This window comes from Dromiciops gliroides, chromosome 3 (assembly GCF_019393635.1).
Source record: "Dromiciops gliroides isolate mDroGli1 chromosome 3, mDroGli1.pri, whole genome shotgun sequence".
In the NCBI taxonomy this organism is placed as follows: domain Eukaryota; kingdom Metazoa; phylum Chordata; class Mammalia; order Microbiotheria; family Microbiotheriidae; genus Dromiciops; species Dromiciops gliroides.
Genome location: NC_057863.1, coordinates 612170282 through 612197988, shown reverse-complemented (window position 1 = coordinate 612197988; position 27707 = coordinate 612170282). Strand labels below are relative to the sequence as shown.

The 27707-nt window shown below is 49.0% G+C and overlaps 1 protein-coding gene across 7 annotated transcripts in view; it reads right to left on the bottom strand.

Annotated features, from left to right (window-relative positions):
* Positions 1-25817, bottom strand: part of LOC122748565 (RAP1 GTPase activating protein) — a 113270-nt gene extending 87453 nt beyond the window's left edge. For 2 of the 7 annotated variants that reach the window (XM_043994246.1, XM_043994248.1), the window contains exons 1-2: positions 25691-25817; positions 3584-3619 (exon numbers count right to left, since the gene is read on the bottom strand). Coding sequence is in view for 4 of the 7 variants with exons in the window: in XM_043994243.1 (XP_043850178.1) it covers positions 3584-3619; positions 8369-8412 (80 nt within the window). In the remaining 3 variants the exon portion in view is untranslated. Of the gene's footprint in view, positions 1-3583; positions 3620-8368; positions 8750-25690 lie in introns of those variants that run through there. The other 5 variants (XM_043994241.1, XM_043994244.1, XM_043994243.1 and 2 more) reach the window with 4 other exon arrangements.
* Positions 25818-27707: the final 1890 nt, after the last annotated feature.

Sequence of the window (27707 nt, the reverse complement as noted above, 5' to 3'; positions counted from 1 at the left end):
AGGTGGCACAATGGATAAAGCACCAGCCCTGGATTCAGAAGGACCTGAGTTAAAATCCGGGCTCAGACACTTGACACTTACTAGCTGTGTGACCCTAAGCAAGTCACTTAACCCTCATTGCCCTGCAAAACAACAACAACAACAACAACAGCCCTGGAATGCATTCTCCAGAGGGCTCACAGCTGAGACAGACCTCGACTGCCATCTAGTCCAATCCATTCCTAGACAGGAGTCTCCTCTACAATGCTCCACACAAGTAGCCATCAGGTTAACTCTAGAAGTCTTCCAGTGATAGAAGGGACAACCAAAAAGAGTTTGAGGCTGGCTGAGTTCAGATCCTAGCTCAAACACAACTGATTACTCTCTTGTGCCCTTGGGTCAGTCATCTCATCTCTGGAAGCCTCAGTCTCTTCAGCTGCAAAATGGGAGTCACAACACATGAACTCATGGGTATAGTATGAGAAAAGTACTTTATAAGCTTGAGAACAAGACGGAAATGCGAATTATGATTATGATTACAATCATCTACCTTAGGAGAGTTCTAATTGTTAGAATATGTTTTTTTCTTAAGAGAAGCAGAGATCAGGCGGCTAGGTTGTGCAGTGGATAAAGCGCCGGCCCTGGATTCAGGAGGACCTGAGTTCAAATCCAGCCGCAGACACTTGACACTTACTAGCTGTGTGACCCTGGGCAAGTCACTTAACCCCCATTGCCCCGGAAAAAAAAAAAAAGAGGAGCAGAGATCTACTCTTTGATAACTCCCAACCATCTCTCCTAGGTCTGCCTGATGGGAGCTCAATCTCCTCCAAGAGCAAGTCTTGGCTCCCACAGAAAATGCAGACCCCAGTCCCCACTTTTTAACCTTTGGATGAAAAAATAACTTTTTATCTGAGCAGCATCAGGGTGGAAATAAAACAAGCAAAGCAAGCCAATATGGAAGATGAGGCTACAGCTGAAAACCCTGCCCCTGCTTCACCAAAGGCTGGCTTGTCCAGAGGAAATCCCCCTTTCATTTTTCGCTTTCTCTGCTTTTCTGTATCCAGGGAAGACTGGGGAGGACTTCATAAGGGAGAGGAGGACTCAGCTCTCCTAGGCAGCCCCTTCCACCTGTCCTTTGAACATGTGGAGTCCATTGGGCTAAGGACCTTCAATGGGGCTTAGATCTAAAAGGGACCTTAAAGGTCACTTAGTCCAACCCTTTAATTTTACAGGAAATAAAGCTGAAGTCAACAGAAGAAGCAATTTGCCTAAAATCACAAGGCTAGTAATTAATAGACAGGATTTTGAACCCAAAGGGTTCTGACTCTAAATCCAATATTCCATCTACTACATCATATTACAGAAACAAAATTACTGAAATTTCATTTCTGTCTCTCGTAGGATTATAGAGCTGGAAGGGATATGGGAATTTAGAATGTTAGAGCAGGAAGGTACCTTAGAACACAGGAAGTCAGAGCTGGGAGGGCCCTTAGAAAAGAATATTAAAGTTAGAAAAATCCTTGGAAATCACCAATACCATCTTTTGACAGGCATTCTTGCATAAAACTGGAACTCAGCGTGAGGTGTCCATCCCACTGACAAACATTCCTGGGACAAAGACCTCCAGCTGAGTGTGTAGGTTCCTTAAGACTGGGGGGGGGGCAGCTAGGTGGCATAGTGGATAGAGCACTGGCCCTGGAGTCAGGAGGACCTGAGTTCAAATCCGGCCTCAGACACTTGACACTTACTAGCTGTGTGACTCTAGGCAAGTCACTTAACCCAAATTACCTCACCAAAAAAAATAATAATAATAATGAGGGGCAGAGCAGCTAGGTGGCACAGTGGATAGCACCAGCCCTGGAGTCAGGTGGACCTGAGTTCAAATCCAGCCTCAGACACTTGACACTTACTAGCTGTGTGACCCTGGGCAATTCATTTAACCCCAATTGCCTCACCAAAAAAAGAATGAGGGGCAGCAGCTTCTGGGAAAAGAACTCACTATTTGACAAAAACTGAGGGAAAAACTGAAAAATAGTATGGCAGAAACTAGGTATAAAACAACATCTTACACCATATACCAAGATAAGGTCAAAATGGATACATGATTTAAACATAAAGGGTGATACCACAAGCAAATTAATAAAGCAAGGAATAGTTTAACTGTCAGATCTATGGAGAAGAGAAGAATTTATGACCAAACAAGAAATAAACATTATGAGATGTAAAATGGATAGCTTTGATTATATTGAATTAAAAAAGGTTTTGAATAAAACCAAGGCAACTAAGATTCAGGGACAGCTAGGTGGTGCAGTGGATAGAGCACTGGCCCTGGAGTCAGGAATACCTGAGTTCAAATTTGACCTCAGACACTTAACACTTACTAGCTATGTGACCCTGGGCAAGTCACTTAACCCCAACTGCCTCACTAAAAAAAAAAAAGAAAGAAAACAAGATTCAAAGGAAAATAGAAAGCTGGAAAACAATTTTTACAGCAAGTATCTCTGATAAAGGCCTCATTTCTCAAAAATATAGGAAACTGAGTCAAATTTATAAGAATACAAGTCATTCCCCAATTGATAAATGGTCAAACGATATGAACAGTTTTCAGATGAAGAAATAAAAGCTATCTACGATCATATGAAAAAATGCTCTAAATCACTATTAATTAGAGAAATGCAAATTAAAACAACTCTGAAGCACCACTTCACACCTATCAGATTGACTAATATGACAGAAAAGTAAAATGATAAATCTTGGAGAAGGTGTAGGAAAATTGGAACACTAATGTACTTAGTGGAGTTGTGAACTGATGCAACCATTCAGGAGAGCAATTTGGAACTATGCCCAAAAGACAATCAAACTGTGTATACCCTTTGACCCAGCAATACCACTACTAGGCCTATAACCCAAAGAGATCATAAAAAAGGGAAAAGGACCCACATGTACAAAAATATTTTTAGCAGTTCTTTTTTGTGGTAGCAAAGAATTAGAAATTGAGGGGATGCCCATCAACTAGAGAATGGCTGAACAAGTTATGGTATATGAATGTAATGGAATACTATTGTGAAATAAGAAATGACAAGCAGGCAGATTTCAGACAAACCTGAAAAAACTTACATAAATTGATAAAAAATGAAGAGAACAGAACCAGAATACTGTACACAGTAACAGCAACACAAAGTGATGATCAACTATGATAGACTTAGCTCTTCTCAGCAATACAATGATCCAAGACAATTCCAAAGACTCATGATTAAAAATGCTATCCACCTCCAGAGAAAGAACTGATAGAGTCTGAATGCAGATCGACACATACTATTTTCAGTTTCTTTATTTTTTTCATGTTTTTTTTCCTTTTGCAAACTGTAAATTTTTTTTGCAAACTGTTTCTTCTTTCATAACATGACTAATATGGAAATAGGTTTTACATGATCACACATATATAACCTATATCAAGTTGCTTACCATTTTAGGGAGAGGGGAGGTGAGGGAAGGAAGGAGAAAATTTAGAACTCAAAATTTTATAAAAAATAAATATATTTTTTAAAAAGACTGAGGGCTCTTTGAGGATGCCCTTTGGGGAAGGCTGAGGGCAGGTACTCACCACGGGTTCCGGGGGCGCACAAAGGACTTGTCCAACCTGAAACACACCAAGAGAGGAAGAGGGAATGTGAAATTGGCGGAAGCCCTTTCTTCCACACATAAGCCCCTCAGGGTGCCAGGAATACCCTCTTCCCACAGCAGAGGGGGAAGGACAGGCTCAATGGCTAAAGGGACTGGAGGAGGAGGATAGGACCATCTGCCCTACCTCATTTTACAGAAGAGGAATCTGAAGCCCAGGGAGGTAAAGTAACTTGACCAAAAGCGCATAGTAAAATCTGGATTTGAACCCACATCCTTTGTTTCCAATTCCATTCAACCATTAATAAGACATGCCTCGGGGCAGCTAGGTGGATAAAGCACCCACCCTGGATTCAGGAGTTCCAGAGTTCAAATCCGGCCTCAGACACTTGACACTTACTAGCTGTGTGACCCTGGGCAAGTCACTTAACCCCCATTGCCCCGCAAAAACAAACAAACAAAAAAAATAAGACATGCCTCTGAATTTCAGTGCCCAGGGACCCTAGGGCAGGACAGACACAATGGGGATGTAGGTCCTGGGCTCTCCCTCTTCTTAGAATCCCTAGTGGGAATATACAAGGATATTGGGCTTTGTCCCTTCTCCTAATCCCTCAGCAGTGTTTTCTGAGCCTGACCAACACTCAGAGTAGGGGGCACTTCCATGCTCAAATCTGGCCACTGTCCAACTTCCAAGGAGAAGCCAGTCTCAGCCAGCCAAGACCTCAGTTCATGCTCTCTGACATAGTCTCAGGCTGGGTGGGGAAGGGGTCTGCAGAACTCCTCTGTTGTGAAAACAAACAGCCCAGAGGCCAGAAGGAAAGGAGCAGGAGGGGTGGCATTCCACCCTAGGAGACTGTGCAGGAGGGAACGAGAGCGGGAAACAACCTTCCATGGCAGCTTGTCCAAACCCCCTTGTTTGATAGGGAGAAAAGCTGAGGTCTAGAGGGAAGTGGCTTCCCCAAGTCACACAGAACAGGGACTCCCCCCCAAATCTCCTAACTTCCAGAAAACTTTTTCTTTTCTTTTCTTTTGTTTTTGGTGAGGCAATTGGGGTTAAGTGACTTGCCCAGGGTCACACGGCTAGTAAGTGTTAAGTGTCTGAGGCCGGATTTGAACTCAGGTACTTCTGAATCTAGGGCTGGTGCTCTATCCACTGCGCCACCCAGCTGCCCCTTCTTTTCTTTTCTTTTTTTTCTTTTTACAGGAAAATGAGGGTTAAGGGACTTGCCCAGGGTCACACAGCTAGTTAAGTGTCAAGTGTCTGAGGCTGGATTTGAACTCAGGTACTCCTGAATCCAGGGCCAGTGCTCTATCCACTGCACCACCTAGCTGCCCCTTCCAGAAAACTTTTTCCCACTATAGTCCCACTTCCCCTGGCCTGGTTCTGTGTGTCTCACTTTAAGCAAGCTTGACATTCAAAAATAAGGATTTACCAAACAAGACAGACCAAAGAGATGACTATTCACTTTACAAAAAGATTAACTCCAAGAGTATTTTCCTCCTTCCTCCGTGAGAGGGTTTTGGTGAGCCTAAATGCAAGAATATACCCCCTCCTTTTCTTCACCCCCCCTCCCCAATCAAATGGGGAATGAAGGCAGAAAGAGAACCAGAGTCCCAGAATTGAAAGAACCCATAGAACAGAGCTGGAGGAGAAAGATCTTAGGAACATAGACGGTCAGAGCTGGAAGAGACCACAGAGAACTTCATTTTACAGATGAAGAAACTGAGGCTGAGGGAAGTGAAGGATCTTGTTCAAGGTCATGCAACTAATTAGTGGCAAAGTTGATGAAAAAGCCTGGATTTCCCAATTCCCAGGCCAACGATCATTTCCATGGCATAGGACTGTGGAACGTTGGGAGTTAATAAAGGAGACCTCACCTATAACCTCCTACCTGGGATGGTTATAACCTCTCTGAGAGGGAGTCATCTAGCTTCTATGGATTCAGTAATTGTTCTCCCTGAGCTTAACATCCAAGAGTCCTAGAGAGAGTGGGTGGTTTGGGGAGGAGAGGGGAATGCTGTGGGGGAGGCCCAGCAAAGGTCACTATACAGAAGAGACAGAAACTTAGGAGCATTCCCCCCACCCATACTGATCAGTCCTGCCTGCCTCATGCCCGCCCACCTGTTGGCATTGGGCCCACCTGCGGCATTTCAGCATAAGGGGGGGGGCATTCCTCCCTCCAATCACCCAGCTCCGGAGACAGAATAATGATAGTGGAGTGCCTGGGCCCCACCTCTGCCTGGCATGGACACCCCACACCAATTACACACATTAAGAAGAGCCCAGAAGGGAACATAGTCACCAACCTAGAAAGCATGCCAACAACAGAGACCACAGAACGCAGCTGAAAATCCAATTTCAGGTCTTCTCCCCATGGTCATCCCTCCCCTCCCCTCTCATAGCCAATCAATTGTGAAGCGCCCTTAATTCCACCTGCATATTTCTCATTTCTGTTCCCTTAGATCCCTCCACTTAGATGTTCACCATTTAATCCATGTGCTCTCTCTCCCTGCTTGCATGGCCTATTAATCATGACTTCCTAATTTCTCTCCCAGCTTTCAGCCTCTCCACTTTCAGGGGGGTGGGTGGGAGTGGGGAAGGCAATCAGGGTTAAGTGACTTGCCCAGGGTCACACAGCTAGTAAGCGTCTGAGACTGGATTTGAACTCAGGTCCTCCTGACTCCAGGGCCGGTGCTCTATCCACTGTGCCACCTAGCTGCCCCAAGTCTCTCCATTTTCCAGTCCATTCTCCACACATCTTCCCAAGGAATGGGTCTAAACTATGTCACTCCAGGATTCAAAAATCATCAGTATTGCTTACTGTCTCAGGGAAGGGGGAGGGAGGGATAGAATTCAGAATTCGAAACTTTAAATGAAAATGTTAAAAAAAAAATTGGGGAAGAAAAAGAACTACTTGGAAAAAATCATCAGTGGCTCCCTAACATCTCTAACATAAAATACAAACTGGCATTTTAAGGCCTTCTACCACCTGGCTCCGGAGAGGAGCCCCACTTTGATTCCCCACACCTCCTCACACTCGGCCTTCTTGCCAAGCAGGACTACAAGTTTTTCCTTTAACTCAATATTCCTTTTCACACCTCTGCCCAAGGCACTCCCCTCACCCACAAGGCACAGCTTCCTCATCTCTGCCTCTCAGAATATTTCCATCCCTCCTGGCTGAGCTCAGGTACCACCATCAGGGAAAGACTTCCCCAATCCCCACGGTTTTTGCTCCTCTCTCCTTCCTCAAATGACTTCCTCAAATCACAAATATAATAAAAAAAATAATAACTGACACTTATATAACACCATAGTTTGCCAAGTACTTTCTGCACTTTATCTTGTGTGTGCTTCACATCAGACCCAGTGAGGGAGGTTCAACAGGGTATTATTATTCTCATTTTCCTGATAAGGAAACTGGGGTTCGCAGAGGTTGAATGATTTGCCCAAGGTCACACAGCTCAGTGGGAAAGAAGGGAACCACAGAACCACAAGATCTGCGAGAAAATTAGGTCCCAGGGGCAAAACCAGGAAGCACAGGTGCTGGGATCCTCCAGACTTCTCTTTTTTTTTTTTTCTCCCTTCTCCATTTGTTTTGTTTTCATTTCTGAGAGGGAGGAGAGGAGGATGGCTCCCAGCCCTCCTGTCAAGGTTTTCGGAAGCCCTGGGAACCTAGGGGGCAGTGGGAACTCAGTCACTTTTAAAGGAAGTGCTATTTGCTCGCCTAATATTTGATGTTTAACTGTTGGCAAAATATTATCCTTGCTCTGGTTCGGCACAACAAGGGAGGTTGGACTAGATCACTTCTAAGGTTCTTCCCAGTCACTAGAAGGTAAGCTCTGAGAAGAGCAGGAAAATGTCCTCAACAGCTTAATACAGAGAAGGGCTACCTTAGATAACCCAGCCAGCAAATGGCAGATGCAGAATTAGAACCCAAGTCCAAGGTTCTTTCCACTAGGATCAGCTAGGAGAGGGTTTCGGAAAAGCATCAGGGGCTTTAGAGCTGGAAGACGCCCAAGGGATGTAGGGCCTAGACTAGATGGGGCACTGATCCCCAACTCCAACGTCACACAACAGGTAACAGCGTCATTCCTCTGCTGTTAATCTGGGGCTCCCTCCCTGATGCCATGCTGGGTCCTGAAAGGTCCCTTGGGTCTGGCTAGGACTCTCCTAATGGCCAGCAGGAAGCTCACATCAGGTACCCAGTCCAGCTGTCCGTTCTACACCCACTTAAGAAGCCAGCTCATGTTCCCCGGCTCTGGGTTTGGCAGGTCATCTAAGCTGGGGTGGCCCAGACAGATGTGCCTGGGGAAATGACAAGGCTCAGTCGGGGATGCTCCCTCCCTTGTCCCCTCTGCCAAGTGTGATGTCAGACTGTCTGCCCAGAGCAGAGAATCCACACCCAGATCTGGGCAGCACCTTCCTACCCTATTTCTTGGCCGGGACAAGATCATGTCAGCCTCATCTCTCTCTAGGCTAGAGAGACAACAGCCCCCTCAGGTTGAAGGGCTGGCTTGGGCAGCCTTTGTGGGGAAGAGCCTCTGCTGCTGTGCTGGTGCCTGTCCCTACCCCTGGGCCAGCACCTGGAAGGATGGGGAGAGGAGGCAGGTTGGCTCCCATATCAATCTCCCGTAGCAGCAAACCTGTCCATTTCTCAAGCCCTCCCTGGCTCCAGCCATCTCACTGTGACCTTCTCCCTCCTACATGTACCCGAGGGCCCAGCAGGCAGTGCCTTCGTTCCAACCCCCCGGCCGCCCCCACACCTACCCGCCGTAGGCTCCAAAGGTGAAGCTCCGCTTCCTGCCGCTCATGGTGCCCACTGCTATAATATGCCCACCGTGCCTGCTGCTTGTTCCTCCGGGGACTGCCTCCCCCTCCTGCTGGGCCCCCAGGCTCCAGCTTCCTCCCAGCTGCGGCTGGTTGCCTCCAAACCTGGACGGAGCTGCCTCCCAGGCTGCCCGGTCACCCTGGCAACAGCCCAGGGACTCTGGGGCCGCTGTTTACACCTCCAGCCCCAAGAGCAAGGTCCCCGCTAAGGCATGAGTGGGAGCCCTGTGGGGGTCATCATCTGGGATCCTGGCCTGGAGGTCAGAGGCTGGGTTCTCCATCCCTCTCGAGCTGCAGCTGGCTGCCCCGGGCCCAGCTCTGTCTCCAAAGCCCAGAAGGGAAGCTGGGGGTGGGGGAGGGGGGGTGTGGGAGGAGACGTGGCTGGGACGGAGGCCTCCCAGCCCCGGGAGCTCCACAAGTCGGGATTGTTCTCCAGCCGGGCTGCTCTGCTCCACACAGTGCAGCCCAGGAATGTCCCAGCTGCTCAGGGGGAGTGGGGGCCACCGCCTGGAGAATGGGCAGCCTTGTTCAGGGTCCCGGGAACGCACCCCCTCCTGCCCAACACTGAGGCTTTCTTTCCAGGCCAGGCGGGGGCAGGGACCAGGGCACTGGCAGGGAAGGGCAGCCTTGCTAGAATTTCCAGCAAGGGAGCCAGCCAAGCGTTTGGGGAGATGCCCACTTCCAAGTGAAAGGGCTGTGTTTCCCAGAGCTTGGGGTGAGAGAGAAAGGAAGCAGTGGCCAGACTGGAGCCAAGGCTTCCAACTGGCCCCTCCCCACCCCCTGGGCCTCCATTTCTGCAGAGCCTCATTTACTGCCTGGGAGAGCCTTCCCTAGGGCAGGACTATCAGAACTCTGTCCCAGGGCGCTGAATTTAGAGGGGCATTTGCAGGCCTTCTTCTAGCATGGGCTGCCAGGCTTAGCACCTTGTTAGCAAAAAAAAATTATTTAAAACAAGTAGCTACCAGACAATAGCAAACACATAACTCCAAGACATTAAAATCAGAGAGGATCATGGGCTTAGAATCGGGATGCTGAACCTCTTCTGAGTCATGGACCCCTGTGAAATTCTGACAAAGCCTAGGGACACCCATTTTTTAAAAAATGCATAAGATAAAACACATAAGATTATAAAGGCAAACCAACTATATTGAAATACAGTAATCAAGGGGGCAGCTAGGTGGCACAGTGGATAAAACACTGGCTCTGGATTTAGAAGGACCTGAATTCAAATCCCACCTCAGACACTTGACACTAGCTGTGTGACCCTGGGCAAGTCATTTAACTCTCATTGCCCCCCCCCCAAAGAAAGAAATACAGTAAGCAAAATATTTTTAAAAGAGGTATTTCAGGGAGCCCAGGTGAAGAATTCCTGATTGAGATCTATTTTTTTTTCTTTGGCAGGGCAAAGAGGGCTAAGTGACTTGCCCAGGGTCACACAGCTAGTAAGTGTCAAGTGTCTGAGGTCGGATTTCAACTCAGGTCCTCCTGAATAGAGGGCTGGTGCTTTATCCGCTGCACCACCTAGGTGTCCCTTTGATCAAGATCTAGAAGGATCCTTGGAGGTTATCAAATCCAACCTCCCCAGAGAAGAAAACTAAGGCCCCCAAAGTGAGCCTTGTAGACTTGCCCAGGTTCACATACTGGGTAAGTGTCTGAGGGGGCAGCTAGGTGCCACAGTGGATAGAGCACCGGCCCTAGAGTCAGATGTACCTGAGTTCAAATCTGGCCTCAGACACTTAACACTTACTAGCTGTGTGACCCTGGGCAAGTCACTTAACCCCAATTGCCTCACTAAAAAAAAAAAGTGTCTGAGGCAGGATTCCACCTAGGTCTTGCTGATTCCCAGTGCATTCTGGCGCACTATTTACCATACACCCCTCCTCTACCTTCTTCCTTCCACCTCCCTCCCACCTTCCCCTATCAGCCTCCCCAGCTGTCCCAGGATGTCTGTATCATCCCCTTCCTCAACCCCCATATCCCTACCTTTGTCCTAGTTGTCCTTTGTAATATTTGCCCAAGGTAAAATAAATAGTTATATACAGCTGTGCTGCCCATCCAGAAAGACAGGTGGCACAGTGGATAGAACCCTGGGCCTGGAGTCAGGAAGGCCTGGGTTCAAATCCAGCCTCAGACACATCCTGACTATATGACCCTGGGCAAGTCACTTAATCTCCAGCTGCCTCCATTTCCCCAACTGTAAATGGGGATAATAATAATAGCACCTACCTCGTAGGGTTGTTGTGAGGCTCAAATTAGATGATATTTGTAAAGTGCTTAGCACAGTGCCAGGCACAGACAGGATAGCTGCTTAAGAGATTCCCTTCCTATCATCCCCTCTGGGCCCGAGCTGCCTTATCTTTGAAACAATGGGGTTGGGCTACAGCCTCTGGGATATCTTCCACCTCTAGATTTATGACCTTATGATGAAAAGAGATACCTGGTCCCCACCCACACCTGACCCACCTGAACCCCCCCCCCCCAACATCCCCAACACTCCCACAGGAAACACTCCCTCTCTCATTAGAGACTGGGGATAACAGTCACAATGATAATAACAATAACAGCTCACATTTCAGTATAACTCTGAAGGTTCCAAAGCCCTTTGACATCACCCAATTAGAACTTTACAAACAGTGGGTAAAGCACTGGCCCTGGATTCAGAAGGACCTGAGTTCAAATTCAGCTTCAGACACTTAACACTTACTAGCTGTGTGACCCTGGTCAAGTCACTTAACCCTCATTGCCCCACCAAAAAAAAAAAGAACTTTACAAACACCCCATCTACTCAGATGGGTCTGGGATGCAGCTCCCTCCCATGAGGCCATCCATGCCTGCCCATCCTGGGCCACCTGCCTATTGTCATCCCTACTTTACCTTTGAGGGACAGGCTTTTGCTGAAAGCCACACACTAGCTAGGAATTCCAACTCAGCTCTTCCTGAGTGCGAGGTCAGTAGTGTATCCACTCTATTACACAGCCTGATAAGAGATGCTGAAAAGGGAATCCTTGCATCAGGCAGGCATTGGACGACTGGCCGTTGAGGGCAGCTCCTCCACAATCGCTCTCTCCAAATTCCCCTTCCTAGGGATCCCGATTTAGTTCCTGGCACAAAGACCTCCCTCCACCCAGGGAGGCAGTGCTACCCACCGTGAGCAGGGGACTCCCACAGCTGCTCAGAGAACACAAGCATGTAGAACTGAAAGGGGCCTTTTTTAGAATCTTTTCTCAGAAATCTCCTTCATTTTATAAGCCTGGAGACCCAGAGATGTCGACCGTCTTGCGCAAAGTCACACAGCAGATGGATGCATAGCCAAGACAGGATTTTAATCTAAACCTTCTGACTTAACCCAGGGCCCTTTCCACCACATTGGATTTCCCTGACACACCCCTCCTCTTGGACTCCCTGCCCTACCACCCAGCTCTGCCACTCCTCCGGGTCCAAACCTCTGAAGACCAAGAATTTCCGGGGGGGGGGGGGGGGGAAACGGACATCCTGTATAGAGCCCCCTGGGCAGCCTGACTCTGACCAGTTAGATCTTGGCCTAGTGAGAGTTTTCCACCCTTGCCTAGATTTTTCTCTTGGCAAAATGGGGGTGGTCCTTGGCTTTGTCCCCTACATTGAGGATATGGAGATTGAGGATCTCTTTGGGGTGGGGGGGGTGGGGTCAGGTGCAATAATAATGGGATTATCATGTCCATTTTCTAGATGGTGAAATTGAGGTCCAGAGAAGGACCTTGACCAAGGTCAAGGTCACAGAGGTCAGAGTCAGGAGTGGGATTTGACCAGGTCTCCTGATTCCCAATCTGGGGCCCCTTCCTGTGCACCATGCTGCCTTTAGGCCAAGTTTCACAGGACCCCTCCTCTCTCCCCCCACTCCATTCCCTGACACTCCCTCCCACCCCCAGGACTGTGGGAAAATGTCTCACAAATCCCTGTGACACTGCAGCCTTGAGAGGACCTCCTGAGGGGGCAGGGGAGTTCCCATGGCAGGACAATAGGTCACAGTCAGGGCTGGGTCATCCCTTCCCCTGGTACAGCTGCCAGCTCCAGGAGGTGGAGCCCACAGAGGGGGAGGAGCAGGGAGGGAAGGGCCCTCTAAATATCATGACCAGGGAAGAGGTTACTCAGGAGGATTACCCAGCTGGCTGAAAAGCCAAGCCAGCTGAGTGCTCCGGGGAGGGCATGAACCACTTCCTGCTCCCTGTCACTCAGACAGCTTAATGCAGCAGGGATCAAGCTCTGACCAGGGCATCCCTGGGCTGCCTTCTGCATTCCAGGACACTTGGTGAGCTATGGGGTCAAACATCAGCTGATGCCAGATGCCAGTGAAATTGGCATAAAACGTCAGAACTGGGAAGGACCTAGAGAATGTCAGAGCTGGGGGGGTGGGAGCAGGGCTTAGAACACAGAATGTAAGGGCTGGGAGGGACCTTAGAACACAGTATGTCAAAAATGGGAGGGGGGCCTTTAATACATAGAATGTCAGAGCTGGGGGGTCGGGGGGGACATAGACACACAGAGGGTCAGACCTAGGAGGGACTTTAGAATACAGGATGTCACAGCCAGAGGCCTCAGAACATAGAATCCTAGAGGATCAAGGGACCTTAGAACAAAGAATGTCAGAGCTAAGAAAACCTTAAAACATGCAATATTAAGAGTTGGAAGGGACATTAAAGGACCTCCTGTTGACCAATTGTCTTACTTTACAGATAAAGAAACTGAGGCCCAGAAGGGGGAGGGTGAATAACTTGCCTAATCGAGGGAATAGTCAGAGTCCAGCTCTCCGCAGCGAGGTGTGCTATTTACTATACCATACTTCCTTAGGTGGTCTAATGCTGCAGATGTCAGAGTTCTGGGCTCCTCAGCGAGTCTGGAAAAGACCAAATCTGCTCACGCTACAGCAGGGCTGGAAAGGTCCCTGAACTGAACAGCTTCCATGTTATCATCTGTAAGATGAGAGGGTTGGATAAGAGGATCTTCAAGGGCTCTCCACCAGCCTCTAATCTAAAGTGCCTTCAGGCCTCTCCACAGGTAACCATCTCCAATAGGTTTTTTGGTCATGAAAGAAGAAGACTTTGGCGGGGGCGGGGGGGGGGGGGGGGGGGGTGCAGCAAGGTGGCACAGTGGATAGCACACCAGCCCTGGATTCAGGAGGACCTGAGTTCAAATCCGGCCTTAGACACTTGACCCTTATTAGCTGTGTGACCCTGGGCAAGTCACTTAACCCTCATTGCCCTGCAGAAAGAAAGAAAGAAAGAAAGAAAGAAAGAAAGAAAGAAAGAAAGAAAGAAAGAAAGAAAGAAAGAAAGAAAGAAAGAAAGAAAGAAAGAAAGAAAGAAAGAAGAGGACCTGAAAGGGCCCCCACGAGGGCCCCCAAACTGGAGGTTTCCACTTTAAAGATTCACTCTTGAGATGAACTTTGCATGCTCCCACCCACCTCTCCCAGGAGCCCTGTCCCACTCCCCACCTCCCCAGCCCACTTGCAGAGAAATGTCAAGTCTGAGCCAGGCTGCCTGCCTGCATTGCATGTTCCTGAGACAGAATTGACAGACACTTGTGAAGGAATAATAGCTCTGAGCTCAGGCAAGGGAGGTGGGGCTGGTCCACCCACATCCCCAAATCCAAGGCAACACCCATCCCCAGGAACCAGGCAGAGGGCTTCCCTTGGACAGCAGGTAGAGCCTCCACTGAAGAGCACTGCTGAGCCCCTGGGATGCCGGGCCCACTAAACTAGAAAAAGCACTGGCCTGAAAATCAACAGGATCGAGTCCTGATTCCTGTATATCCATTCATCTGCTGCATGACCTTGGGAAAGTAAATTCCCCTTTCTGGGACTCATTTTTCTTTTGTCAAATGAGGATGACAACCTCTATCTTACCTACATCACAAGGGTGTTGTGAGACTAAAATTAGATAAGCATATGCAAAAATGTCCTGAAAAGAGTTTAAAGCTCTCCACAAATATATTTTAATCATAGATTAATGTATTACTAATAAAAATCCACAGCTTATTCTCCTGTCTTCAACACTTCCTTTCCACTCGTATCTCCCACTCCTCCTCTTCATGTTTTTTCTCCAGCCAAAATGGACTATGAGCTGTTTAGAGATTTTGTCATGCCCTCTGCCTGCAGGCTCTCCCCTAGCCTAGCAAAATATTCTCTTCTCTTGTTTGGTTTGTTTTTTGTTTGTTTTTGTTTTGTTTTGGGGGAGGCAGGGCAATGAGGGTTAAGTGACTTGCCCAAGGTCACACAGCTAATAAGGGTCAAGTGTCTAAGGCCGGATTTGAACTCAGGTCCTCCTGAATCCAGGGCTGGTGCTTTATCCGCTGTGCCACCTAGCTGCCCCCCACATCCTATTCTCTTTCTCTAAGACTTAGTTTAGGCATCATCACTGCCCCTGCCTGGGAAGCCTTAATGCATACCCCAGCTGAAAGTGACCCCCGCCCTTGTCTCCCAATGTCTTGAGGCACCTTGTCTGCCTCTCTCATTGGTCCCTATCACATTCCATGTTGCTTCATCCTCATTATCTGTGTGCTGTCCTGTGCCCCCTAGGAGGGTGTTAAGTTGCTTGCAAACAGGGGTTTTCACCTCTGTATCCCTAGCACTTAGCACTGGCTTTTACACACAGCTGGTGCTGCTGTATCATTATCATTAGTGATGGTAACAACAGATGTTTCTGCCCACCCCCTCTCTGCTCCCTCTGCTCACTGCTCCTGTAGGGACCAGAATGTAAGAGAAAGAACCCTGGATGGAGTCACAGGACTGGATTCAGACCCTTAATATGGCTACTTATTTTTTGTGTTGTTACTTTGGATGAGTGACTTTTATCTTGGTTTCATTTGCCTTGTCTGTAAGAGCTGATGATGATTAATGATAATTGATGATGATATCAAAGGTCCCTTTTGGGTCTATACCCTATGAAGACCATGCAATTGGAGAACAGGGTCCATCTTAGAGATCCCTTCAAACAGCCATTGGGAAGAGGGTGGGCACCTTTTCTATTAGGGATGCCAGTCTTCCTCCTCCCCCCAGTGCTCTTTCCCTTCTTCTGCCCCAGAAGTGATCACCACTCATGCCAGTGGCACAGCAATGAGCATTGTTCCTGACCCTTCGGCTCTGTTCCCCATGTCCTGTCATTCTTGGCATCCATCAGAGGCCTGCCAGCACCCTCAAAAGACAAGGCAATCAATCAAGCCTCGTCAGGTATCCCTGGCAACAGAAAGGCATCCATCCTCAGGGGCCAAATGGTTCAAAATGAACACCTTCCATGTTCCTTCGTTCTCTCCAAGCACTTCCCACCCCTTCCTAAAGAAATAGGACCCCTGAGATTACCTAAGTAGCAAAACAACTCTGGGTCTTTATGCACCCCTGCCATGTACACACAGAGGTACACACACACACATCAAACCCACACACACTAAACACAAATACACACACACGCAAAATCCAGTCAACCAGCAGGAAGGAACAAAGGAAAGAGAGAACAACATGGGCTCCTCTGGGGCTGGTGAGGGTGGTTTGTGGGTTACAGTTGCTGCATCCACAGGAAGGGCAAAGGGGAGAAGCAAAGATGTTTCCCATATAGCAATGGGGCTGGAAACACGCCATCGAGCAAGGACTGGCCCTGCTGCAAACTGCAAGTATCGACAAGGACACAGGGCTAGACTGCAGAACTTCAGAGAAGCCTGGGCCCCAGCTGTGCTATGCCTATCCCTGCCCATCCTCTGGGGATCACTGAGCTTGGCTAGGGTGCCTAGGAGCAGAATTGACCTGATTCCCCAGGGGCCAAAGTCTCAAGTGGTACATTTTCCTCCTCTGTGAAATGAGGCGGTTTGGCCTAGGTATTTTCTAGTGTTCACATTGTATGTTTTAAGATCACACCTAGCTCTAATAGTCTATGTTCCAGAGTTCTTTCTAGATATTCTACGTTCTAAGGATTCTCTGATATTCAATGACTATGAATCATTAAGTATCCCCCATATCCCAACTTCAGAATGGCTATTTCAGGGACATTACTCTCTACATACCAAAATCTGAGTGCAGTTTTTCTCACACACACACACACACACACACACACACACACAATTTTCCCCCTTCCCACCTGTGCCAAATATCGGACAATGGTATGAAGCTGCCCTCTGTTGGCCAGTATAGGAACTACACAGTAAATGGACAGCCAATGTTTCAGGACCTTGGACAGCACATTCTAGGGAGGAATTTCTGCTTATGCAGAATAACCTAATTCTAACATCTCCTCCATCCCAACACACATAGGGCACTATGGCAATGTACACGAAGTCTGTGTTTGCAAAGTTATCTGTTTCACATATCACTATAGTTAAGGCTCTCTCCCAATCGGAGAGCACCACATCTGGTCTGAACATCAACCAAGGTCAAACCATCTCAATTACACCCAGGAATCCTTTGAAGACCTCTGGCCATCAAATACTTCAAAGTAATAAGATAGCAACAATGAAACACCTGCACCCCAAACACAATGCAAACACCTACTCAAAGCATCTGTCCCTGTTCCCTAACAAACAGGAACAATGCCCCCCCCCCAACACCTATACGAGGTACACACACACACACACACACACACACACACACACACACACACACACACAGAATTTAAGAGCTATAAGGAACCTAAGAACATGGAATGTGGGAACATAAAATTTTAGATTGGGAAAGGACATAAGAGATCCAACCTTTCATATAATTATACTGAATGACACTTGAGACCTTAGTCCCTGGGCCTCAGGACAGCCACGGGCTCCCTGGTTCAGCCCAGCTGACCAGCGTGCAGAGAAGAAGCAGGAGTCCTTCCTGTTCTCACTCTCTACCATCTTCTCATAGATCCTTTCCATCCCACTCCTCTTAGGTAAACTTTTCCAGTGGCCCAGATGCACCATATATGATATTTCAATGTTTGGTGTGTTTGTATAGCTGAATTGTAAACACTGGAGTGGGAAGATATTCTTTAGCCTGCCACAGACTGTTATGGCCCCTGACCAGCTATAACACCCTTCCCTACCCAATCCTTCCCTATCAATCTCTCCTCTCATGAAAATCCACTGCTTCTCCCATCCTGCCACCTTCCAATAGAAGATGATCCTCCAGAGGCTTGCTGAGATGGTGGAGCTTACAGATCCTCAATCCAGCATGTTCCCTCCAATCTAGGTGGCTAGAAGCTAGAATTGAGGATTTCAGAGCTTGAAAGGATCTTGAAACACAATGACAGAGATAAGAGTAGCCTTAGAGCACTGTATAGCAGAGATATCAAGAACATTAGAACACAGAATGTTAGAGCAAGAAAGAGTTTTAGAACACAAAATGTCAGAGTACGGAGGGACCTTAGAATATAGAATGTCCTCAGACACTTGACACTGTAGCTGTGTGACCTTGGGCAAGTCACTTAGAATATAGAACGTCATGGCTACTATGAAAATATATTTTGCATGACATCACATGTATAATCAATATCAAATTGCTTGCCTTCTCAATGAGTGGAACGGAGTGAAAGGGAAGGAGAAAATTCAGAACTCAAAATTTTAAAAAATGATTGTTAATAACTTTTACATGTAATTAGGAAAGATTTAATGAAATAAATGTTGTTGTTCGGTCATGCCAGTCATATCTGACTTTTCGTGACCCCATTTGGGGTTTTCTTAGCAAAGATACTAGAATGGTTTGCCATTTCCTTCTCCAGATCATTTTACAGATGAAGAAACTGAGGCAAACAGGGTTGAGTGACTTACTCAGGTTCACCCAGCTAGTAATTGTCTGAGGCCAGATTTGTTTCTTTTTTATCTAGTTATTTTATTTTTTAAAAAATAATAGGGGGGCAGCTCTGTGGCGCAGTGGTTAGAGCACCAGCCCTGGATTCAGGAGGACCTGAGTTCAAATCTGGCCTCAGACACTTAACACTTACTAGTTGTGTGACCCTGGGCAAGTCACTTAACCCCAATTGCCTCACCAATAATAATAATAATAATCACTTTTACTTATAGTTTTGAGTTCCAAATTTTATCTGAGACCATATTTGAACTCAGATGAGTCTTTCTCACTTCAGGCCAGCACTCTACCCACTGCACCACCTAGCTGCCTAATGAAATAAATACAAATATGTTTTAAAAAATCAAGTCCAAAAGAATATTGAATGTCAGAGCTTTATAGGACTTGCTGATTGAAGACATCGAGTTACGAATCTTGGGCTTTCAGTGACACTTTTCCTCCAAGTGCCTGAGAAATCTCCATCCCTCATTCCTCCCAGCCACTTTTCCTGGCCATAACACTCACCTTTCTGGTGCTCTTTTCTAAGAGAGGATGGTGGGATTAGACTGGCAGAAGAATGGAGATAAAAGATGTTCAGAGCCCTCCAACTGGACAAGCTTAATAAAAAGTTGATGAACCAACTTCATCAGCACTTCCTTCAAGCCAGACATTATTTCATGTGTCAGGAAGCCACCTCTGGGATGGAAAGGAGTCACTAGGACAAATGGAGTTATCAGGTGACCTAAATGATACTGTGGTGTGGAATGAGCAAAGACACAGGTTCCAGACTCTCCCTTTTACCATTTATTGACTGTTGGACTGGTACAAGTCACATCACCTTCAAGCAGTGGTGGCAATGGAAGAAGTATGAGCAAGAAGCCCTCGTCACAATGCCCCTGGTGTACTGTGATGTAGAAAAGCTCTGATCTAGACCCAAAAGACCTGGGGTTCCAGTTCTCAACCCCAAAACTTACTAGCTGTTTGACTGTTGGCATTCCACTTTGCCTCTCCAAGCTTTACTTTCCTGCCTTCTCTAGGTCCCTCAAAGGGAAAGCGCAGCATCTAGCACATAGTAGGCACATCATCATCATCATGGCTAGGTTTGTAAAGTGCTTTACAAATCTTATCTCATTTTATCCTCACAAATAGGGAGGTGGGTGCTTTATTATCCCCATTTTACAGATAAGGAAACTGAGGCAAACAGAGTCACTTGCCCAGATTTGGATTCTGGTCTTCCTGACTCCAGATCCAGCTCTGTATACTGCATCACCCAGCTGCCTTCTTAATAAATGCGTGCTAACTGACTGACTTGGCTCTGCAGACTAGCAAATGCCATACAAAGGGGGGATGCTATTTCTACTATTCCAACTTCCAAATTGCTGAATCTTTTGCCTTCTGTGTTAAATGCAGTCAATATGGCCAACAGGTGGCAAGCCAAGTCACATTCCCATCAGGGAGACTTGGGAGTATAGGAGAAGGTGACGACAGGCTAGAAGAGAAGCCCAATCCACGGAGAATAAAGCCTAGCACCCCATCTGGCCCCACTCCCCTCTACGTCTGACTGATCTGGTCCTGAGCCTCCCCCCCCAAGTTCCAGGAATGACATTTCCTGGGATATGCTTTGCTTCTGCCACTCAACTTTGCAGCTTGACCAACTCACCTCCCTTCTCTTGTGGTTGTTCAGTTGTTTCAGTCATGTCCAATTCTTCATGACCCCATTTGGGGTTTTCTTGGCAAAGATCCTGGAGTGCTTTGCCATTTCCTTCTCCAGCTCATTTTGTAGATCAGGGAACTGAGTCTAAGAAGGCTAAGTGACTTGCCCAGGGTCACACAGCTTCTCTGGATGGACAATATTATCTCAAAGGTCCTTTCCAGCTGTAAATCCTTAGAACCCATACACTCTCCACCCAGGACTCCTTGTTTCTCTGCTTCTCCTTCTCTCTGCTTGAGTCACTGCCCTAAAAATAGTACACACTTAGGGATAAAAATACTCAAAGTGATGTAAACATGAAATCTTGCAGCCCCTTGCCCTGGGCTGGAAACCCCCTTGCTGGTTGAGATTGTTAGGATAGAGGATAGAGGTGGGCCCCAGGGATCATGATGGCCACTTCTCCTTGGTACAGGTGGCTGCTCTCTGTTTCTGGTGGGGGAAGGCCTGGAGACAGAGGGGAGAGGGCCAACAGCCCCCCATCTAGAAGCCGGGATGCAGCCAGTTTGCCCAAAAGCAAGAAGATAAACAAAAAACAACCAAACTCTTCTTCTAGCCTACCCAAGCCTCCTTAATCTTTTGGTTGCTGTTCAGTTGTGTCTGACTCTTCATGACCCCATGGACCATACTGTCCCCAGGGTTTTCTTGGCAAGGACACTCGAATGGTTGGCCATTTCCTTCTCCAGTGGATTAAGGCAAACAGAAGTTAAGTGACTTGCCCAGGGTCACACAGCTAGTACCTGTCTGAGGCTGGATATGAACTCAGGTTTTCCTGACTCCAGGCCCATCACTGTATCCACTGAACCACCTACACAGCTACTATTGCACAGTCAAGATGCTCTTCCTTTTCAAACCCAGGACTCTTCACCACAGGCCTGGAAGAGGCTGGCTGGGAATTTGAGACCTGGCTCTTGACACATTCCTGGCTGTGATACTGGGCAAACCTAACCTCTCTGAACCTCTTTTTCCTACTTTATCAAAAGGTCATAATATGAGTTCAAATCCGGCCTCAGACACTTAACACTTACTAGCTGTGTGACCTTGGGCAAGTCACTTAACCCCAATTGCCTCACTAAAAAACAAACAAAAACAAAAACAAAAAAGGTCATAATAATACTTGTACTATACACCCCACAGAACTGTTGTGAGGAACGTACTACAAATCTTAAGGTGCTAAAGAAATGTGTATTTTTTTTTGCAGGTCAATGAGGGTTAAGTGACTTGCCCAGGGTCACACAATTAGTAAGTGTCAAGTGTCTGAGGCCGGATTTGAACTCAGGTCCTCCTGAATCCAGGGCTGGTGAGCTCTATGCCACCTAGCTACCCCCAAGAAATGTGTATTATTAATGCCATCATCATCATCACCATCAGACAGTTCCAGACAGAAGCAGCTTCTCATCCCAAGTCATACAGCAGATCACACGTAGAATTTAGAGTTGGAAGGGCCTATGAAGATAACCTGGTCCAACCCCCACTCCCCATTTTACAGATGAAAAAACTTGGACCCAACAGGTGAAATGACTTTCCATGGCTAGTAAAGAGCCTAACCAGAACTCAAAGCTAGGTCATCTGGCTCCAATGCCAGGCTCTTTCCAGCTGGCCACCCTGCCTCCCCACGCCTAGAAGAGAGACAGAGACAGAGACAGACAGGGATGGGGGGAGAAACAGGGAGACAGACAGAGAGAGAGACAGGGAGGCAGACAGAGAGACAGGGAGGCAGACAGAGAGAGACAGGGAGGCAGACAGAGAGACAGGGAGACAGACAGAGAGAGACAGGGAGGCAGACAGAGAGACAGGGAGACAGACAGAGAGACAGGGAGACAGACAGAGAGACAGGGAGGCAGACAGAGAGAGACAGGGAGGCAGACAGAGAGAGACAGGGAGGCAGACAGAGAGACAGGGAGACAGACAGAGAGACAGGGAGGCAGACAGAGAGACAGGGAGACAGACAGAGAGACAGGGAGGCAGACAGAGAGAGACAGGGAGGCAGACAGAGAGAGACAGGGAGGCAGACAGAGAGAGACAGGGAGGCAGACAGAGAGACAGGGAGGCAGACAGAGAGACAGGGAGACAGAGAAACAGAGGCTGCTCTGGCCCTGGGGCACAACCTCTGCTCCCAGGCAGATGCAGAGAGGAAGCAGTCTGAAAAAGAAGTGGGGGATTCCACCTGAAGGGGAAAATAGTCAGCTAGCTGTAGCTGCTGCTAGCACGGGAGCTTCTACACCAGAGGTGAGGGGAAGCTGACCCCTGTGCTTGTCTGAGTCAGCACATCTGTGATCATAAAGCATGAAGACGTGTATGTTTGTGCCTGGGTTCTGTATATATGCATGTTTGTACATACCTGCCTTTGTGATAGCATGAGCAAGTGTGTGTGTGTGTGTGTGTGTGTGTGTGTGTGTGTGTGTGTGTGTGTGTTCATGAGCTCCCCAAGCACAGGGTCTGACTTATCAGGGCTGCTTAAATGTGTTTGCTGAATTGAATGCAATGAATGTGTAAATCAATCAATCACTCAATCAGCAGGCATTGATTAAAAATCTCCTTTGTGGCAGGCCCTGACTAGGCTCTGGGTAAATGTGTACACCCGTGCACTGGTGGTGGTGGTGGTGTGGTGTGTGTGTGTGTGTGTGTGTGTGTGTGTGTGTGTGTGTGTGTGTACCTCTGTCTCGGCATCAATAGGCCTGTGCACACTCAGGCTTTTTATGCACGCAGGTGTCTGCATGCAGTTGCCTCTGGACGTGTGTCTGTTGTCACATCTGGGAGCGCATGCATGTGCCCACATGGGTGCATACATGTCTATGTCTCTGTCTGATGGCAGACTTGATGGGCTTCTTCAGCCAGACTGTGAGACTATCCCACCTTAAGAGTCCTCAAACCTTATTATCTGTTCCCACCATCTCCAAAGAATGAAGGAATAAGGCCAGATCAGGGAGGGCAGTGCGGCTGTGGAGACCAGACCCTTCCACCCCAACTGCTGCAAGTCCATTTCAGGGACTGCCCAGAGGGACAGGCAATTACGCTTAATTCAATTTAACAAGCTTGTATTAAACACCTTATCTTAAGCAAAAAATGAGATAGTCCCTGCCCACTGCAATGTCGAAGAACAGAGGAGAAAGAACATGAAAGGAAAGAGCAGAGAGAGGGTAAAGAGTAACAGTGTCCTGGGCCCCCGGGAGGGCAGGATTCCCTCTGTGAGAGAGGCCCAAGGAGGAAACCACCTAGCCCACCGAGCTTAAGAAAAAGACTGTAAGAATCACAGTAAAAAGAACAGTAATCATCCCCATTTCTGGAGGGCCTTAAGGTTTACAAAGCTCTTTGCTCCCAATGACCCTGTGGGGGGCTCAGGTCTAATCTTTGAGTGCGGGGGGGGGGGGGGGGGGGGGGGGGGCTGGCTGAGCCCAGACTTAAGACCTGATTCTCCCCACTACAGCTAAATTGCTCTGGCTCCCCCTCTCCCCCTGACCTCCCCAGCTCTATCAAGCCTGACATAGAGTTGGGAGGGGGAAAAGCTGGTGATTAAGATTACTGTAAACTCATCCAAACTTCCTTGGGCTAGAAGGGATGGGAGGGAGCTCCCTGATAGAGCTCAGACAGGATGACCCATTTGGAGAGTATATGGACACCCCTCATCTACAGGGCTGCCCCCACAGCTCCCAAGGGACTCCCATATGAGGTGGGGGAAATCTATCAAATTCCCTCTCTGACAGGGACCAGGAAAGGAGATGTGGTTGGGGACTGGGTGATCAGGAACCGACCCTATCTTTATTCTACTTCCTTCTCAGTCAAAGGTCAATCCTTGGATCCTAGATATAAGATGAGACAGCCCGGTTCAAGCCTCCAGGTCCTTCACGAAGGTGTGTCTACACACCTGGGGCAAATCACTTAATCTGTCTGGGCCCCAGCTTCCTCACCGGTGAAATGAGATAATAGGGTCTGAGCTATCTACCTCCCGGGACGGTAAAGAGGGAAAGTAATTCAGAAATTTACAATGCTAGCAAAAGCATGTGGTATTATTATTCTTAGACACAGAGAAGACAACGGCCTCAAGGAATGGAAAGAACCCTGACTTTATAGTCTGGGGAACTGGGTTTGACTCTAGGCAATGGACTCGGATCTCTGATCTCTGGTTGTCCCATAAGTAAAATGAGGGGCTTGGACTACATGATCTAGCTCCAAAGCCTAAGACCTTAAAGGTCACCTAGTCCAAGCCCCCCATTTTATATTGGCATTGAGAACCGTAACACAGTACCTCGAGGGTTGGAGACTCGGAGGTCCACTCTCTTCTTGCCTACTCTTTGCAATTCTGATTTCCCCAGGCCAGGCCCTCATCTTGTAGCCCACCATCACAGCCTGCATTAGATGATCCAGATATCTCCTGACAGACCATGGAAGTTTTCTCTTCCTAGTCTCCTCTCCCCACAGCCTTCTGGGAGACCACCTGTCCAAGCAACTGAGACATCAGTCCTTTCAAAGTTCCAGAAGGCCCTGGGAAGATGGTGGGGTTTGGGGAGAGAGTTGCCCTGGAGAGAGAATAGGGACTCTCCGTACTTCATAGAAAGAAGCTAAAGAAAAATTTTACTTTTTAGAGCCCAAAGGAACCTTAGAAATCACCTAGTCCACTAGTCTCAGATTAAAAACAAACAACTGGGCTCAAAGGTCACCTATTGCGGCTACAGGAACTTGAAGCCAGATCTTCCTTATCGATAAACATTCAATCTCTACTCTTCCTTGGGAGGGGAGCAGCCTTTCCCACTCCTCCAATGCCCACTGCCTCCCTCTAAGCCAGGCTTCCCTCGGCCCTGGCTCAGAGCTACCTTGGCCTCCAGGGGCCATCCCTGAGAGTCGATCTACCACCCCATACCAGCTTCTCCGGCACCCAGTCCAGCTGCATCTAGCCTCAGAGGGCAGGGAACAGTCACTCTGGGACAGTCTCCAAGGGCATTGTTGGGGCGCTCTCTCCTTCCGCCTGTGAAGGCCCCGTTAGATGACTTGTAACAAGGACTCTGGGGTCACCAGGACTGGATGGTGCGTGATGATGCCAACAGGCGAGCCCTGGACAGATCCCCTCAGACACTCCCCAATGTCTGGCAGGTCACCTAAGGCGAGCACTGAGCCCAGGGAAATGGAGGGGAGCGGTGAGGCCAACCGAGGGTATATCAGACCCCAGGTGACTCCGAAGGGACATGTTACCTTGTGGCTGCCACAAAGCACGTTATAAATTCCCAGCGAGTCTTCAGAGTCCCGCTGGTCCCCCCTGGGGACAGAAGCAAGAGAAGACACCGAACTGATCGCTTACCCACTGGCCCTGAAGGGGCAGACTTGGGAGGGGTGAAGAGAGCCCCCCCTTTCCCAAAAGGGGCCTGAGGACTGGAGCCCCCGCCCTGAGTCACGAGTGGGGAGTGGGGGTGGGGTAAGAGTGACCCCAGCCTTTCCACCCGCGGGCCAGAGCCCAGCCCCTGGCAGGGGGCACCAGCGTCGCCTGCCTCCGCGGCAGCTTCCCTGTGCCCTTCAGGAGCCTGGCCCTCGGCCCACGGGCACCCCGCCTTTGCTGTCGCCGCCGCCGGGGGTCACCTGAGCGCGGCCCTCCCCAGCCTCGGGCAGGCGCCCAGGGGTCTGGGCCGGCCGAGGGGGAGGGGAGAGCCGGGCAGGTGCCCGCTGGGGCTGGGGGCGCGGGGGGGCGCGGGGAACGCGGCGCGCATCCTTGCCTCCCTGTCCCTCGGGGCGCCCGCCCCGCGCACACCTCCCACCCCCGCCCGTGCCCGGCCAGGGGCTGCCCACTCACCCGCAAGGCCTGGGGGAGGGCTGGCGGGCTCCCTCGGCTCCGGTGCTGGCCGCAGCAGCCCCGGTCGGACGCAGCTCCGCTCCCGCTGCTGCTCCCGCTGCCGCCGCCGCTGCAGTTGGGGAGGGGGGGAGCGGAGGGGGAGGGGGAGGGAGGGAGGGCTGTCACGTGGCCGCAGAGCGCTCCTCTCTTTGCGCCGCCCCCCCCCTCCCCTCACTGCGGAGCCCGAGCCCAGAGCATCTTCTAGCCTCCCCCCGCACCCCCCTCCCCCCGGCCGGCCGTGGACAGGGGCAGAGGAGGCACGGTGTACAGCGCCCCGGCCCCTCAGGTCCTCAGAGCCAGTCCCCAGGCTCCAAACCCTGCGGACTCCCACCTGCAGAATTATCATTGATCTTCCTCCCCATCTCACACATGAGGCTCCAACCCCCTCCCCCAATTCTGAGAATTCGCCCCATTTTACCGACGAAGAGACTGAGTTCTTCCGAGCAGGGGAAGGAACGACGCTGTACTCGGGAGGGGGGGCGGCGGAGGGGGGGGTTACACCTGACTTTTAGGCCCTACTATGAGACAGTGTAGTGCAGAGGGGAAGGGGCCCTAGCTGTGGAGTGAGAGGAACCCAGCCTCTGCTGTCTACCGCCTCACCCCCTCCCCTCTGGACAGGATAATCGCTGAGATCCCATAATCTATGGTTACACCCAAGGTCATTCAGTCAGTGAGCAGAAGAGGTGAACAGTTATGTGGGATTCCCCTGCCCAAAGCCTATGGGGCACTGGGGGAAGAACTGGACCTGTCAAGGGGCAGTTAGGTGGTACCATGGATAAAGAACCGGCCCTGGATTCATGAGGACCTGAGTTCAAATCCGGCCTCAGACACTTGACACTTACTAGCTGGGTGACCCTGGGCAAGTCACTTAACCCCAATAGCCTTGCAAAAAAAGAAGAACCGAACCTGTCACACCCAAGTTCAATGGAAGGATTTGGGAGGTTGGGAAGCAGAGACCTGGAAGCCAATCGGCCTGTAATAATAAGAGCTGACATTTGTTTATTGCTCTATGGTTTATCAAACACCTTATGCATTTTCTCCCATTTGAACCTCACAATCATCTTGTGGGCTAGGTTCAGAGGAGAAACTGAGGCTCAGAAATTGGCTTGGGCTTGGTTACAGGGCAAGTGAGTAGCACAAAGAGGATTGAAATCCTGGGTCTTCCTAAGACTCCAGCCCAGCATTCTCTCCCCCTTTACCCAGCTGCCTCTGTAGATTTTGATTCATTCACTGAGCAAACATTTATTAAGTCTATCAGTGAATACATATTTATTAAGTGCTTACTATGTGTCATGCACTGTGCTAAATCCTGGAACTGTGTGCAGAACCCTGGCTAGACCACATACTCAGTTAAGATACAGAACCTTCAGAGAGCAGCTAGGTGGTGTAGTGGCTAAAGCACCTGCCCTGGATTCAGGAGGTCCTGAGTTCAAATATGACCTCAGACACTTGACACTTACTAGCTGTGTGACCCTGGGCAAGTCACTTAACCTTCATTGCCCAGCAAAAAAAAAAAAAAAAGATACAGAACCTTCTACAACTCTTCACCCTCATGGGGGTTTACTGTCCTACCAACAGCCTTTATAGAAAGGGGAGAGGTTGGCACACCTGAGTGGGATTTTGAGGGGGTCCCAGAAAGGGTCAGAATCAGAGATTGGGCTGCAATTCTGGGACAATGAAGTGGTGGGAGACAGGTTCCCCAGGACTCTCCTAGGTGAGTGTCATTAGGACTTCAGGAAGACAGGATGAAAATCCATATTGACTCACCAGTTAGCAAGGTGACAGGTGCCAGGGGGGCTGGGTGACAGTGACCTCCTCCATCCCCCGCCCCCCAGCAGCTTGTGCACATACTGAAGTCTTCAGAAATGTTTAAAGAGTGTATGACATGGGTAGCCACAACTTTTCACATGATATTTGGAGGGCAAGTATGAGTCTACTCCTGGGCATCAGGTACCACAATAGGGTCCTTTGCAGCCTT